General features: G+C 40.4%; 2 protein-coding genes across 4 annotated transcripts in view; both read right to left on the reverse strand.

Annotated features, from left to right (window-relative positions):
- Nucleotides 1–914: 914 nt before the first annotated feature.
- On the reverse strand, nucleotides 915–3,204 carry LOC120551227. 2 transcript variants are annotated; one of them, XR_005637844.1, is made up of 2 exons: nucleotides 2,177–2,386; nucleotides 915–2,074 (listed from the first exon to the last, which is right to left on the reverse strand). XR_005637844.1 is itself a non-coding variant. In XM_039788487.1 (2 exons), exons 1-2 carry the CDS (start codon nucleotides 3,056–3,058, stop codon nucleotides 1,326–1,328), a joined length of 798 nt encoding a protein of 265 aa, XP_039644421.1. In that variant the 5' UTR covers nucleotides 3,059–3,204; the 3' UTR covers nucleotides 915–1,325. The 2 variants fall into 2 exon arrangements, 1 of the variants encoding a protein (XP_039644421.1); XM_039788487.1 differs by lacking the exon at nucleotides 2,177–2,386 and adding an exon at nucleotides 3,010–3,204.
- A 4,966-nt stretch (nucleotides 3,205–8,170) lies between these two features.
- The window catches only part of LOC120551219 (alpha-N-acetylgalactosaminide alpha-2,6-sialyltransferase 1-like), a 33,282-nt gene continuing 25,612 nt past the window's right edge, over nucleotides 8,171–15,840 (reverse strand). Inside the window, exons 5-9 of one of the 2 annotated variants that reach the window (XM_039788470.1) lie at nucleotides 9,862–10,000; nucleotides 9,670–9,773; nucleotides 9,078–9,161; nucleotides 8,855–8,954; nucleotides 8,171–8,551 (exon numbers count right to left, since the gene is read on the reverse strand). In XM_039788470.1, the coding sequence (XP_039644404.1) occupies nucleotides 8,342–8,551; nucleotides 8,855–8,954; nucleotides 9,078–9,161; nucleotides 9,670–9,773; nucleotides 9,862–10,000 (637 nt within the window). In that variant the 3' untranslated portion in view covers nucleotides 8,171–8,341. The remainder of the gene's footprint in view (nucleotides 8,552–8,854; nucleotides 8,955–9,077; nucleotides 9,162–9,669; nucleotides 9,774–9,861; nucleotides 10,001–15,840) is intronic. The other variant, XM_039788471.1, reaches the window with a different exon arrangement.

The raw sequence follows: 15,840 nt of genomic DNA on the forward strand, positions 1-15,840 counted from the left end.
GCCATTCTGAAATTTAAAAGCAATCATTCCGGGGTGTTTTAGTTTGTACAGATTGTTAAGAACTGTTTTCTCGTTGTCCTTATTCAGTGCAGAGGGCGCCATTTTTTATTGACCTATGATATGAATTATTGTAAGCATTCACAAGATCTTGCAATGCATCGATGTATCTACGCCGAAGTTAACAGCTGTTAAATATTTCCACATACAAGTCTTAAAAGATCGATTGAAACGGCTCAACAACACTTGCTTTTGTCTCATTTGATGTAGAGAAGTGATGAATTTTATACTGAGTCATTAATCTTTGAAATCCCTTATTATAGAACTCTCCTCCCTCGTCTGTTTGAAGTTTCACAGGTACACGCCCCGACACAGTATTTCTTTAAAGGCACTTGTAACGCTGGGGTCCGATTTATCTTTAAGACATCTGACCCAGGCATACTTAGAAAACACATCGATACAAGTTAATATATACCGAACATTGTCGTTTTTCTACAGAATATTCAGCCATATCGACCAAATCGGCCTGAAACTGTTTATCGATACTATTAACTAACACACGGTTCCTGGGGAAATGTCTCAAGGCAGGTGCATGTAGAGTATGAGCATCCTGTCGCAATAGAAACTTTTAACCGCAGGGATTGGCGGGGTAACCCCGTACATTCTTTGACTGCATTGCGGAGCTTATGCACCCTACTAACCCTCCCGGGTGTGCTGGGTCATAATATATTTTTCGCATGACCCTCTCCATGATTCATATACTGTACGACACAAGTGACCACATTAGTTTTATGTCAAGCTTATTTATTCTACAACACACGAAAATTATGAGGACAGCGAAACCCCCTCTATTACAGATAGAGTTTTGACTAAAATGGCCACACCAGATACACTGATTATGAAAACGTGTAGTTTTTGCAAAGCCTGTAAGACATCAATACATTGTTTTTCATTCACATACAGACTCAACACATCTATAAGCATCGTGTACGTAACCAGTACATGACATACATTCAACTTCTTGAAATCATGGGTGATATTAGTTATGACTGCACAGAATGTCTCCACAACATTCTCACGAGCTAGTAGCATTGATAACAACATTTGCAACAAATCATCCCAACGTGGTTTGCTATAATGTCTTCTAACAAGACCCATCAGTTTTTCTAGCCTACACACGTCAATGCTATACGCACTGCGCATACTTTGATACTTTTTAACACCATTCACTTTGCCTGCAATGGCTTGTTCTAAAATACAGGATAAACGATCTATCACATATCTCTCAGTGTTATGGTTATACATTACACGTAAACAATTACCCATATTCACACACAGTTTTTTCTCTCATATAAATCTCTCCAGTAGTCTCCAATTTCTCGAATTTCGGCCACTTTGATGACGTCCTCACCAATCATAGCATCATACATTTCTCGTATTTTGACTGTGACATCTTCCACTGTTTTCAACTCGTTCAAAACAGTTTCGGCTACCGCACGGATTCTTGCACCATCAGCACAGAGATGTTTCATTGCCAGAAAGCGTTGAACGACTGGGACAAATTTATCCGTCAACAGTCTTTTCATAAGTTGTTCAAAATGTCTTACATAGAACCCCTCTGGGATACTGCCCAAACACTCGTGCTGCTTCTGACTTGGATGATTGATCTGACAACCCTGGCAGATCTCCCCCCAATATCGGTAAAGTACTACGTTGAGCAGATGTAGAGACGCTGTTTTAACACTGTCTATAAACAATGTTGTCACCAATCCATCCGCTTGATCATCCCCCACAATGTCTGAACAAACATGACCACCTGTCAGTTGTAAAACATCAGACGATTGGGGGAAGAACAGATGACCTGGGGGGTTGGGGGATGGTATAGGTGACCTGATCAAAAGAGAGGGCGGTAAAGGAGGGGACATATGTGGCGGCGCCAGGAAGCTTTCGAGGGACATATGTGATGATGATGATGATGATGAGGACGATTGAGGAGATCCGGTTGCAGTCAGTGGAGCAAATAAGCCATGTTGGATTGGGGGCGTCCCGGGTGCTATACAGTTCCACTCCATGCATTCTAGAGAAAAATACACACATTACAGTCACTGTAAAACATAGTAACAGAGTAAGAAGCATGTTTAACTATTTTGCAATTAAACACCACGTAGAATAGACCCACCATCTTACTAATCTTTGTGTCTGACGATTTTAGGCCTGTACAGCGGTCTTGGCATGGGCAGTGTGTGTTGTCCGTCGTCATCGAAAATCAACTTTTTTCTTATGGTATCATACGAGCTCCTTATCTGATCTCTTCTGATGACATAGTCAACTGTATCAAACTGCTTCTTCAGAAACTCCCAGTCACACCATTGTATAATAAAGCCATTTTTAAACCACTTGTTACATTCCTCGTTAGAAACAGGATATGGTTTTAACAGCCATTCTTCACGACCTCTGGCTGCAATAATCTTCTCCTTTTCTTCACATACACTGAGGAAAATGAAATCCTCAGCAGATCTTGTGAAGCGGTCTGCTTCCACCCGGTAGATTATGCCGCCTTTGCTGCTATCCCACTGGGACACATACACTATCTCGGGAAATCCAGGGTTGTCCAGGTCCTTACACACATGTCCCTAAAAAGCTTCCAGTCTTTCACAGAGATTGTGCACTCTGTTTTAGCTTTGCTAGATAGCCCCGCTACAACGCTAGTGTACACAGCTACTGTCACATGCCCCTCGCTGTATCGAATGGAATAACAATATCCATTCTTACCCTCACATTCCATATCGACAGTACACGACTCTGCCATGCTTGGCGTAAAGATCTCTGGACGGGATCGCTTTTTCCGGGGGGCACAATTCACAGCAGTGGGGTTATCTGTAATAGCAGTAGCTTCTCCAGTACTAGATGTTCCATTTAGGGGTGCACGGTTCAGTGCAAACGTGCTGGGTCTCAGTTCAAATGTAGTGGGTCTCAATTCAAATGTACTGCGAGAGCGTGTATCAAGCGTACCTTCTTCAGCAGATGATCCATCTTGATATCCAAATAGACGTGTAGACATGGTTGTAAGGAGTTTTCCTCTTGCTGTCGACCAAAGGAGTTAAAAAGTGATATGCACCGCTGGTCTGAAGGCAAAGACAAAGTGACAGGCTAGCTAAAAAAAAAAATGGTGCCTAAGAAACGTCAGGGAGTAGTGGACAGATAGACTGTTACAACGGCTTTTAAGGCAGACAAGCCACCCCCTGTAGGCGACTGATTTTTACAACACAGTCCTGCAACCCCTCTTTTTCTATGATGTGCTCCAGGGGTGCCGCCCACCTACACAAAGTCGAACCGTCACAGACGTAATTACGTGTGTGTGAAAAACAACAGCACCGGTGCAAACGTGAGAAACAACAAACTTGAGTGGCGCACGCAGCGTCGATCGTGATGATGACGTCATCACGTTGCGGAGATGCGGCGCGCGTCTCGACTGTACGCCTAATCTGCCCCGGCAACTTGAAAAAAAAAAAAGAAATTAAAGTTTAAAAAAAAAAAAAGAAATCTTGATTCCAAAGCGGGCCGGCCCGTGGCGTCATGTATCGCGTAACGCACGCAAGGGTGGGGTGGTTATTACTACTGATGTTCATGACCAGGATGTTCCACCCAGGCAGACAGTAAGCATGCTATGACAAGATGGGACAGGAATATCATCAATGTGTTAACTTTGTTTGAGTGGATTATTTGCACAGCCACGTGTTCTTTGGTGTGAACTGCATGGAATTTAAAGAACCAGAGAGGGGAAAGACAATAATCCTTTATCAAATGAAACAAAGGAGATGGGTTCGCCCTAAACAAGTCATGCCACTGTAAAATATCACACTTTATATAAACTAAACATTCCATTTTAAACCATAAATATTAAAGCTCAGACCAGAGTCTATAATAAAGTAATGATTGATAATAAAGTATTGATATATGTACAGTATATCAAAACAGTTTTTTTAATCATATCTCTTTTTTATTTAATGGATTATTTTATATAAATAATTTGTAATTAGGTTTCATCATTTCTGAAAGAAAAAAATGTAAAGAGCGCAAGCATACTAATTCCCAAATTTATAGCAAAACACTGCACACTGTACGTCATCATGAATAGAGTTGTCTCACAAATAATCTTTGTCTGTATTCTCTTCTTATAAAATGCTGTGCAGTTTTAGGTTTTTCACTACACAAATGGAACAGTTTAATAAACAAATATCACACTCGTCAATAGGTCGCGAGGTTCTCATTGCTTCGCTTTTAAGGGTCAAGAAAAAAAGGTTGATCTTGGGCAGTGTGTGTGGAAGAATTTTGTAATCTACATTCAAACGTGTCATTGGTTTCTGCTGCCTCCCATGCACCATCACAGATATCAAATACTAAAGCAGAAGCAGCGGTTTTTCTGTTGTAGGATGTTTAATCCTGTTTAAGCATGTTTTCATTTTGATGGAATGCAGTTGATGTTTATCTGTTTCAAGTTCATAAAACAGCACATCTGTGACTAGCCTACTAAAATAACCTTGTGTAACATTGGATAATCTAGTGAAGTCACTGTAAAAAACATCCATACTGTGTGTGGCTCCATTTCTAAAGTTACTTTATCTTTAGCCAACCACGGTCAACAATTAGTGCCTACCGTATGCAAATAGTTTCAAGATGTATGATGAAATGAGTTACATTTTCATACATGGCATGAGTTTAAATAATTAATCCAATGCTGCGTTCCAGACACAATTTTTAGCCCGTAAATTACGACTTCAAGTCACGACTCACGACTTGGTAGCATTCCAGGCAAAGTCACCACAAACCCTTCTACCTAGCGTTAGCTAACATTAGCTAACTGCTACCTAATGTTGACATTAGCTAGCGCTAGCTGATACTAGCAATTTCTAGTCTATGTTTTGGGTTTCATTTAATAAACATAACCTGTAGTAGTACACAATCGTATGTGTATTGTTTTGATTACAATGTACGGAATTACTTTACGTTGCCTATTTATGTAATTATGCAATTTAATTCTATTTCTCACTGTTAATCACCGGCGTCTGTAAAGCATCAACAGGTGTCGCCATTGTTGTTTATGTCTGTGTGATGTCAAAAACTGTAACGAGTTCACGAGTAGTAAGTTTCACGGGTAGAAAGTTGTGAAAACACGAGTTACTGGTTACCTGGAACGCAGCATTACATTTGAAGCTTCACAGATAAAACACAAAAACACATGGCCACTGTGCGCTACACTCAACAAAAAGCAATAATTAAGAACCAGTTCTGCAGAAAAAGGTCACAAAGCAGGCCACCTTTAACTTTTTTTTATATAGTTGTATCATTTGCTATCTGCTTTATATTTAATAGGGAACCCGTACAACTTCGATGTATGTAGCACTGATAGCAGCATGGCAAAGTTGTTTTGATGGTTCCAGACTGAAATAAATCAACAACTCTAAGAATAACCTAAAATCTTGTACAGACATTCCTGGTTCCCAGAAGATGAAACCTGGTGACTTTGATGATCTCCTGACTTTTCCTCTAACAATATCAGCAGTTTACAACATTTGTGGCTCGAGTGAAATACCTCAACAAGTACTGCATGGATTGCCATGGAATTTAGCACAGACATTATTGTCCCCTTCAGGGTGATTTGTAATAACTGTAATGATCCCTTAACTTGTGTTCAATACAGATGCAAATGCAACTGTGTGTGTTCGGCTCTGTCATTGCCAACCATTAGCATTTACCTTGATTCAGTGAAAGTGAAAATGATTCTGTGAAAATTATGTGCTTACATTTTCTCTGTATCATATGCAGAGGCAGATGGTTCTAGCTATAGCGTATCCGCCTCTAAACAAAAAAAGTCTACACTGTTTTGATCTGGAGATATTATATGACATTAAACGTGGTTGATGCCGTATCCCCCAGGATTAAATCATAATCCATAAGGACAGCGACTAGTCTTATGTTATTATGAATATCTTGCAATTTTTAAATAAATAACACCTGCTGACTTATTAGAGCAGTGACTACAAAGGTAGAATATGCAACATCTGTTCAGATAATAACAACAATGTTGTTGTTGAGATGATGAGATGAGACAGTGCTCTAACAATGCAGAGTAATTTCATTTTATATTTTTAACATCAAAAACAAATATCTTGACAGAAAATGTGTGTGATTATTAACTTATATCAAACAATAATGAATTACTGTAAGCTTACAGGACACACACCACACACAGCTGGAAATCAACAAAGATTTATTTTTAAAAAGTGCGAAGCTATGGCCTCTTGTTAAAATAATATTAGTTCAACATTTTGGGAAATAGGCTTATTCGCTTTCTTACTGAGCGTTAGACATAGACAGTATATAAGCATGGACCAACAGATCCCGTTGCTCTGGACGGAGACCAGTGAAGGATATTAGAAGCACTTTTCCGGTGAGCGCTGAGCGTTACTGAGCAGCATCCAACTGAGAGAGACAACGTAAATGTGATGTGAACAACCTGTCTGAAAGTTGGAAGTCGTCTGGTAGCTGTGCCAAGAGAAATCTCAATCATTCCCAATCTTGAAGAGACGGAGAGCGTAGGTATATGTAAGGAGATAACATGGGCACAGGCTATTATTGCTAACTAAAATGCTAGTTAACATCAGTAATTAAACCTAAACAGCTCATGTAAGTCCAAACTAGCGGCGAGCTTCTCTTGTACTATAGGGTAATTCCTCTACTATGCAACAGTAAGTTGCTTGGTTATGACACAATTGTTAGCCTATTTTTACTAAAGCATCTGCTACGGAGCCATAACGTGAGGTACAAGGTAATTGAGCCTTTTATACATTGTCGTGTTTCTTTAGAAATAAAAAATGGACAAATAGAGTCTTTAAACGCTTCAGATGTAAAGTTATTCGCTGTCAAAGTGACGTCAAAATGAATGGCAGTCAATGGAATGCTAACAGGAGGTGATCGCTTTGTAGCATCAAAATGGTGCCATACGAGGTTCAAGTTCTGAAGCGAAGCTTACCCCCTTGGCGTTAGATGAGAAGATACCACTTCCTGGTAAATATGAAGATACAACCAGCAGGTGGTTAGCTTAGCTTAGCATAAAGACTGGAAGCAGGAGGAAACAGCTAGCCTGGCTTTGTCCAAACAAAATCCGCCCACAAGCTCTACTAAAGCTCACTGGGCCTAAAAATCTGAAAATCAGTCAAAATGTATCAGTACAAATTCAAAGTTCAAACTTTAAAGTGTTCAGTTAAAAAAAGTGTTGTAATTTAGTCATTGTTTGTGTTTTGCCAATATGAAGGTAGGCTTTAAGGTCAAACGGGGCAGAGGAAGATGATGTGTCAGCTTCTGCCGTGCATGTAGAAGACCGATTAAATCTTTTTCTACACATCTGGTGCAACAACAAAATAAATATTTTTTTTACTACAAATCTATTTTAGTTTGATATACCTCTTATTATTTATGTTTTACTTTCTCTATATATCTGTATTTATTTCTGTCTTTGTGCAGCCCAGACCTAATTTCCTAATCATTCATACCTGTGCAGAAAAACGGTGAGGTTAGAGTATTGTGGTTGGTGAACCAGTCCCGGACCAGAGCAGCCCGCTGGAAACTAACTTTATCCCAGATGACAACAAACCTGGGCTGCTGTGGTCCATCCTGTGTTTGTGCGTGTGCGTGTGCGTGTGCGTGTGTGTGTGCGTGTGCGTGTGTGTGTGTGCGTGTGTGTGCGTGTGTGTGTGTGTGTGTGTGTGTGTGTGTGTGTGTGTGTGTGTGCGTGTGTGTGTGTCTTCATATCTTGTTTCATAGTTTAATTTTAAAGGTCCCATGGCATGAAAATTTCACTTTATGAGTTTTTTTAACATTAATATGAGTTCCCCCAGCCTGCCTATGGTCTCCCAGTGGCTAGAAATGGTGATAGGTGTAAACCGAGCCCTGGGTATCCTGCTCTGCCTTTGAGAAAATGAAAGCTCAGATGGGCCGATCTGGAATCTTGCTCCTTACGATCTTAGCAAGGTTACCTCCCCTTTCTCTGCTTTGCCCGCCCAGAGAATTTGGCCCACCCATGAGAGAGAGACATCATGGCTTTCAAACGAGCAAAGTGGCAGTTGGTCAAGGCCACACCCCCTACCCTCCACCTTCCTTCCCCCTCCCCCCCCATGCATGATAAATCACAATAAGTAAGTAAAAAGATAGTGAGGTAAAAGGTGCAATATTTTCTTCTGAACTGCAGTGTAATATAAAGTACCTGGAATTACTGAAGTAAACAATACGAATTTAAAACAAAATGACCTACATTCTTGATGCCATTACTTCCATTCTCAGAGTATCAGTGTTGTTTTGGCTTTTTCGTCCCTGTTTCTGACTCTGTTCTTTGATAAAGCTTAATTATTTTGCTGTCATGCAGTTTTTTCCACATGTTTTTCTCCAGGATATAGTCATGGTTGGCGTAGAGAATGACAGGGGCTTTAATATTTTTCTCAAAGTAGTAAGTTGAGTATTTCTTGTAGTCCTCAGTCATGAATCCATATGCATTCACCTGAGAACAACAACAACAGAGAACAGGGACTAAATGATTTGTTAAAAGAACAGTTTGACATTTTGAGAAATATGCTCATTCATATTCTTGCCAAGAGTTGAATGAGAAGATCGATACTACTCTCTTGTCTGTCTGGAAAATTGGAAGCTACAGCCAGCATATGATTACCTTAGCTTAGCATAAATACTGGAAACAAGGGTATAAAACACTTGTTTGGCTCTGTCCAAATGTAATCTTCCAATCAGCAGATATAACTCACTAACAGTAGCTATAGATGGCATGTGGACATGTTTAATAACTTACAGTGTCGCAGGTATGCAGAGCCAGGAAGAGAGTGAATGCCCCATTGCTTGGTCTGACTATTGCCCAGTATGAAGCATTCAGATTAGGAGACTTTAAGAACCTGTGGGCAATGAATAGTGTCAAGTGAACATACATTACAAATCATTCTACAAATAAAGTTATCATTGTAATTATAAACCATTAAAAGTAAAATATTTTGGTATGACTGTGAGCAGAGGTTGACCTGTTTCGAATGTATCTGAGGAAGTCCTGGTGCAGAACATAGAAGCGGGTCTCATTGTACTGCCCAGCATAGTACGTCCATGGCCTACAGGGTTAAAACACATGACGGAATGATGCAAAGCTAGCGTTCTTGTCTGTACAATGCAGTTAATTATCTCTGCTGGAAATGGAGGCAAAATTGGAGCAGGAAGGCACCACAAGTTACATTTTGGTCTTGGTAATGAGTGTTGCTCCTGGATTGGCAGATTAAATTGCCCTATTTTTGAAAGGGAGTTTGGTGACTTTCTGCCTGAGCCACAATGGAGCGTATAGTGTATATTGTGAGTGTTTAACATGACTTGTTACCTCCATAAAATGTACTAACTGATGTCTGATTACCTTCTTTCACTAATTTAGGAACTTGTGATTAAAATTACTTTCAAAATAAATGTTTACCTGCCTCAGATATGAGACTCTTTCCATAAACATGGTGACCTGGCGACACAACTTCAAGCCCAGTCCAATATGTTCCAGCACTTGATATATTGTGTTTTGTTTTTGTTTGTGTGTATGTTACCCTCTTCTAAGTTGTTGCGATAAGAGTTGATATTCACCTCTTGTTTTTATATGGGCCAGCAGTGATTCTTTCTCCTTTGAGAAGACCCTTGAGCCAATTGAAATCCCTCATCCCCTCAGGAACCATCACGTATTTTATACCCTGTCAAAAAGAAGAGGATGACAGATAAGTGTGTATGCGTGGGGTATAAACCGTTATGATATTACACATAACATACAAGTTTGAGTACTTCATCATGAGGGACAGTAGTATATCCAAACTTCTTGAAGAAATACAGCGCAGATGTGATGGAGTGGGCCGTGTGAATGTACACCGATGTTCTGTTTCCTACGTCTTCCTCGTAACCTTTGGTGATTGCAGCATTCATCCTGCCGCACATACAGATCAAAATGTGAGAGTGGCCTTTGTAAATTAAATTAAACAATTAAACAAAAGCAAATCAATGCCAACAAAGTCTCAGGTCCAGATGGTATCATTGATTTTCTATAAAAAACATCCATCCATCCATCCATCATCAACCACTTATCCCCACAGACAGGGTCGTGGGGGCTGGAGCCAATCCCCGCATACGTACGGGCGAAAAGGCAGGGTACACCCCGGACAGGTCGCCAGTCCATCGCAGGGCCTAAAACATGTGCAGATGAATTGGCACCTGCCTGCTACCCCATTTTCCAGAGGTCCCTATATTCCCACATCATTCCAACCCAATGGAAAAAGGCAATCATCACACCTGTCCCTAAGAAACCCTGTCCACAGGAGAATAATGATTTTAGACCCAGTGCTCTAACCTCTGTTGTGATTAAGTGTATGGAGAAGCTCATGGTGAGCAACTACGGCTGGATGTAGGCCCACAGCTAGATCCCTTCCAGTTCACATACACAAACCAGAGAGGCACTGATGATGCTATTAACAGTATAGTGCACCTATGACAAAACACCTAGAGAATCCTAGGGCCCATGCTAGACACTTGTTTGCAATACTCAAGACCAGTGTTAAGACCAATTTTTAAAGGTCTTGTCTTGGAATTGACTGCATTTTTACTCTTTCTTGTCTCGGTCTCGAATGAAGAGGACTCAGGATTTTATTTTAAAACCGGTCAAGACCACAACTGCAGGTATTTCGCTAAATTGCCTGTGATTACATTCTCAGAACGTTCTTGGAACACAAATATTGTAGCTGAATAAACACTTCAGGGGCCCCTATCCACAAGTTCCCAGTACTGGGAACGCCCAATAAAAACAAAACAATTGAATGAATGAGCGTAGCGGTTAATCTTTACTGTCATATTTGTATTTTTGTTTGGTACAATGCCGCAAAGTTGCTGTGTGGTGTTCTGCGCCTCTAAAAAGTAAAAAAATCCAGATCTTAGGTTTTATATACTGCCAAATAGACAGACGGAGCTGGTGTTAATGCTACTAACATCGCTGCTACAGTCGAAACTGTAACAGTTTTTATTTATTTTATTCAGAATTTATTCATTTAACATGCTAAGACATAGTCTTTAATATCAAAGCTTTAATGAACGTGGGCCAACAATAGACTGTTTGATGACCCTGGGATAAAGTTACTGATAAGATTGAATCATTTAAGATTAGCTAACAGTTAACGTTAGCTGTCTCTTATCTGGAGACTCAATCAGGTAGCCAACGTTAACAAAAAATATCGGGAAACGACACCTCTGGCCATTCCATTGGGTCGTTTGTCCGGTCACTTATAATGTACGGACAATCTGACCCAATACGGCTCAGTTTGTTTAATGTATCTTGCTCTGTCAAGCAGAAGTGCTTTTGAGTAGGTCATCCTGGGCTCCATGTCATTCCCCCTCTCTCTTCCTTTTCATGTCTAAGCTGTCCTGACAAAACTAAAGGCCTAAAATTCCACAAAAATATCTAAAATAAATAAATAAACAATTTTTTAGTTTAAGTTTATTGGCTAAACATTTGCCATTATGTTCTGATATGATTCCTGCTACTGTTGCGAGCAGTGGTGACTGTGATTGCTGTAAGTCTGATGGTGCTGACTCCACTAAAAGGATTTATTAATATTCTACACACCCAATCCAGTGTTGCAACAATACATGTTTGATTATAGGTGTATTACGTCTCCGTATAGCCTGCTGCAATCATATACAAAAACGTTTTAGGGACCGTTCGGTATTTATGGAATGGACCACCGGAGGAAAATAGGGTCATGTCTTTTTATTCTTTGTTGAGGGGAGGGTCATTCAACATTTTTTTGTGCAGAGCGAGGGGGTCACCCAAGTTTTGTATTCATAGAAATAGCTCTCAGTCTCGGCCCTCCTTCGCTACCAGATGGGTCTGACTGATGAGTTTGCTGTGGGGAAGGGGGAGCTGCCCCCCTGGTGGCTGAAACGGATAATTGCATTGTTTAAAAAATGAGTGGAATAATTATGTCTGGCATGACCAGATATTTTATAAATATCTTAAAGGAACACGCCAACTTATTGGGAATTTAGCTTATTCACCCGTAACCCCCAGAGTAAGACAAGTCGATACATACCCTTCTCATCTCCGTGCGTGCTGTAACGCTGTCTGACGGCTCCAGCATTAGCTTAGCCTAGCACAGATCCTGCAGTTAACTGGTTCCAACTAGCCTACTGCTCGGAATTGTGACAAAAGTGACAAAAACGCCAACATGTTCCTATTTCCATGTTGTGATTTGTAGAGTCACAGCGTGTACATAAAACAACGTAACATGAGACACAGCCGTCTTCGATCTGTAAACAAATTCTGAAGCAGTAGGATTACTGGAACCATTCACCTGCATGTTCTGCTGGCCTGATGCCGCTGGAGCCGTCAGACAGCTTTACAGCACACACGGAGATGAGAAGGGTATGTATCGACTTGTCTAACTCTGGGGGTTACAGTGAATAAGCTAAATTCCCAATAAGTCGGCGTGTTCCTTTAAATAACACAAAACAACTAAATGGTGGTAGGTAATACATCTGATTTCATATACTGCTTTAGTAAAAAAAATATTTCCTGGCTGACGATGGGAGCAGCAGGACGCAAAAAACGAAAATTAATGTTGCACTAGTCTCGACATCTTACCTTGCCAAGGTTGCAATAAAGGTTTCCTAAATGCCACATTTGATGTCAGCTTACTAATTGATTGTGGATTTTGTGTAGATTTGGACTTACTTTCCAACGGCGAAGTGGAGGAAGCCTAGTGACGAGTCCATAGCAACCAGTTTGTGTGTTGAATGTTACCCAGAGTGCCTTGCTGAATGGTCTCAATGTTTTATTGTTTTATTTCATGTGAATACTAGTTTACTAGAGGAGTAACTTAGTATTTGAAGTAATGCAGGAAGTGTGCATTTAGATTCCATGCTTATTGTGTTTCCACAACAACGTTAGTGAGTAAATCTACTGAAATGGCCACCACACCATAACAGAGGAGTGTAATGCGTCAGATGAGAATGCAGAGGTTTACTCACATATGTCTCTGCTATAAAAAAAACAATGGGAATTTGTATATCTTTGCAAAGCGCAAACCAGTACAGAAGGTATTGATAAATTGTTGGGGGAGGGTCATTTCCTTTTTTCCAAAACATTTTGGAGGGTCATAGAAAAATTATTACTGGCGAGGGGAGGGTCGTGTCTATTTTTATTAAAGGTCCCAAAACTCCTCCGGTGGCCCCTTAAATAAATAACGAACAGTCCCTTAATACCTTCAAAGGGACAATGATGTCTCTTTTTTACTGGAATTTATCTTTCTTTCCCGGCCATGTGTTTTGCAGGTTGAATTGACTGCAAAGAAATAGTCCTAATCAAATGGTTAGTTATGATGCTAAAGTTATTATTCATATCTTCTGCCAAGGTTAAAGGGATAGTTAAGGGAAACTTAAATAACAATTTAAACGACCAATTCTCAGTTTTTGCACGACCTATAGTGGTAAAAAGGTGTTAGACATTGTAGTCAATGCCTTAATGCTGCTTAAAACCACTCTAAAATGTGTGAAACCTTTATTTTTTACATATAATAGACTGACAAAAGGGCAATTTCTTCAGGAGGAGCCCCCACCCACTCTTCCCCCCATCACCATACTCAACAGCCCTGTGTTTGCTGTGGAATCCTTCAGGTTTCTGGGATCCACTATATCCCAGGACCTAAAGTGGGAGCCCAACACTGAAACCATCATCAAGAAGGCCCAGCAGAGGATGTCCTGCGCCAGTTCAGGAAGCTCAACCTGCCTAAGGAGCTGCTGATCCACTTCTACACAGCCATCATCCAATCTGTCCTCTGCACGTCCATCACTGTCTGGTTTGGATCTGCCACCAAAAAGGACAGGAGCAGACTACAACGGACAGTTAGGACTGCAGAAAAGATCATCGGTGCCAACCTGCACTCCAATCATGACTTATACACTTCCAGAGTCAGGAAACGGGCAGGAAACATCACTGCAGACCCATCTCACCCCGGACACAACCTATTCCAGCTTCTCCCCTCTGGTAGGCGCTGCAGAGCACTGTACACCAAAACCAACAGACTCAGGAACAGTTTCTTTCCACAAGCCATCACTCTGATCAACAGCTGACTTCTGACTCACAGTGTCAGGTACAATTCCTGTGCAATAACCCAGCAACACTGTCTCTAATCAGCACCTGTTTACTGGTTCCACTTATTATTTATTCATCATTCTCTATTTCAGAGCTGTTTATACTGTTCATACAATAATATACTACTTATTTATTCCAGCATACTTTGCACTATGCTCCATAATTAAAATAATAATAATTTATCATAAAAATGATTTACTCCTGCGCACTTTGCACTCTTCATTGCACTACTGCCTCAACCTGTCTAAATTATTTCTGTTTATAGTGTGTATATATATGTGTATATTTGTTTGTTTTTGTTTTTGTTGTTTGTTTTGTATTAGTAAGCACATTGTGAGCAATGTATAATCCAAAGCAAAATTCCTCATATCTGTCCTCATACCTGGCAAATAAAGCTGATTCTGATTCCAATTCTGATTCTGAATTTCACTGCATTTTCTCCATCCAGACCACATTATACAATGGTTTTAAAAACCAAAAACACTCAGCAAAAGCTGTACACATACACGCAGGGGCGGACTCTACCTTAGGCAAAGGTCGGCAATTGCGTTGGGCCCCGAACTATCTAGGGGCCCCCAAAATCCCCATTAACTTATGCTTTTTTTATTTTACTTTTCGCAAATTATATATTTCTAAAACTCCATTTGTGAAAAATGGCATCAAATCATTAGTTTCGCAGACCGGAGGCAGAGGGAGCCCCCCCACCTCACTACATTGGACTATTCCATTATCTCACTTACTGCGCATCTGCGAAAGTGACAAGGCTGTAATGCGCCAAAAAAAATAGAAAGAAAAGTGACAGACAGAGTGCGTGTGCAGAGTGACAGACAGTGTACATTGTAGAGTAAAAATGAAGCGAAACTACCCAAGCGGTGCTGAAAAAAGGAGGAAGCAAAATGTCTTTAAAAAAATTGCCGAAGTTAACAAACTTTTCTGTGGACGCCCCACTGTCAATGACAACAACACTACAACCCATGCTACAACCACCATCAGCACTGCTGCTAGCGAGGAGGAGCACCCGTTGCTGCCGACAAAGACAAAGACCAAAGGGAGAAGAAGAAAAAGACAGGCAAAGACCAAAGGGAGAAGACGAGAAAGACAGATGCAAAAACAGAGACAAGGGAAGACATTTTCCTTGTCTCTGTTTTAAACTGTAAGTTATTTGTATTAAAATGATGTCTCCATAATTGATCACTTATTGTCTTGTGTGTTTCTTCTCACTTTAGTGACAGAAGTCCACAAAAAACAGGAAGCAGCAAGCAGATCCATATAAGAGATACTATCAGAGAGCCAACCAAGGTAAATGACAACCAATGGCAGCTGTTCCCTATAAAAAGACAATACATATTATGTACATATAAAATTTTAAATACAATTTTACAGTGGATGCATCTGTTAAACAGAATGTTCTGTGTTTTTTTTCTTCTTCTTACAGATGCAACTCCAGATGTCTAGACATCATTGCTGTGTGAAGACTGCTGAAGAGAAGTTACAAGTAGGACTTTCTTAGAAAAATAAGGATTGACAAAAGGGGGAAACAAGAGATGTAGAGGCCCTCATGTCTGTGTTTGCCTTGGGCCCCAAAATGACTAAATCCGCCCCCGCATACATGGCTTTAACTTTCTTGC

Source organism: Perca fluviatilis, chromosome 21 (genome assembly GCF_010015445.1).
Source record: "Perca fluviatilis chromosome 21, GENO_Pfluv_1.0, whole genome shotgun sequence".
Taxonomy (NCBI): domain Eukaryota; kingdom Metazoa; phylum Chordata; class Actinopteri; order Perciformes; family Percidae; genus Perca; species Perca fluviatilis.

Excerpts from the sequence above, each read along its gene's own strand:
- LOC120551227 (XM_039788487.1), bottom strand. The coding sequence starts at position 3,058 with ATGTCTACACGTCTATTTGGATATCAAGATGGATCATCTGCTGAAGAA. Across the intron at positions 2,075-3,009 it reads TGGATCATCTGCTGAAGAAG|AATGCATGGAGTGGAACTGT; the intron begins GTACGCTTGATA and ends ATTTTTCTCTAG.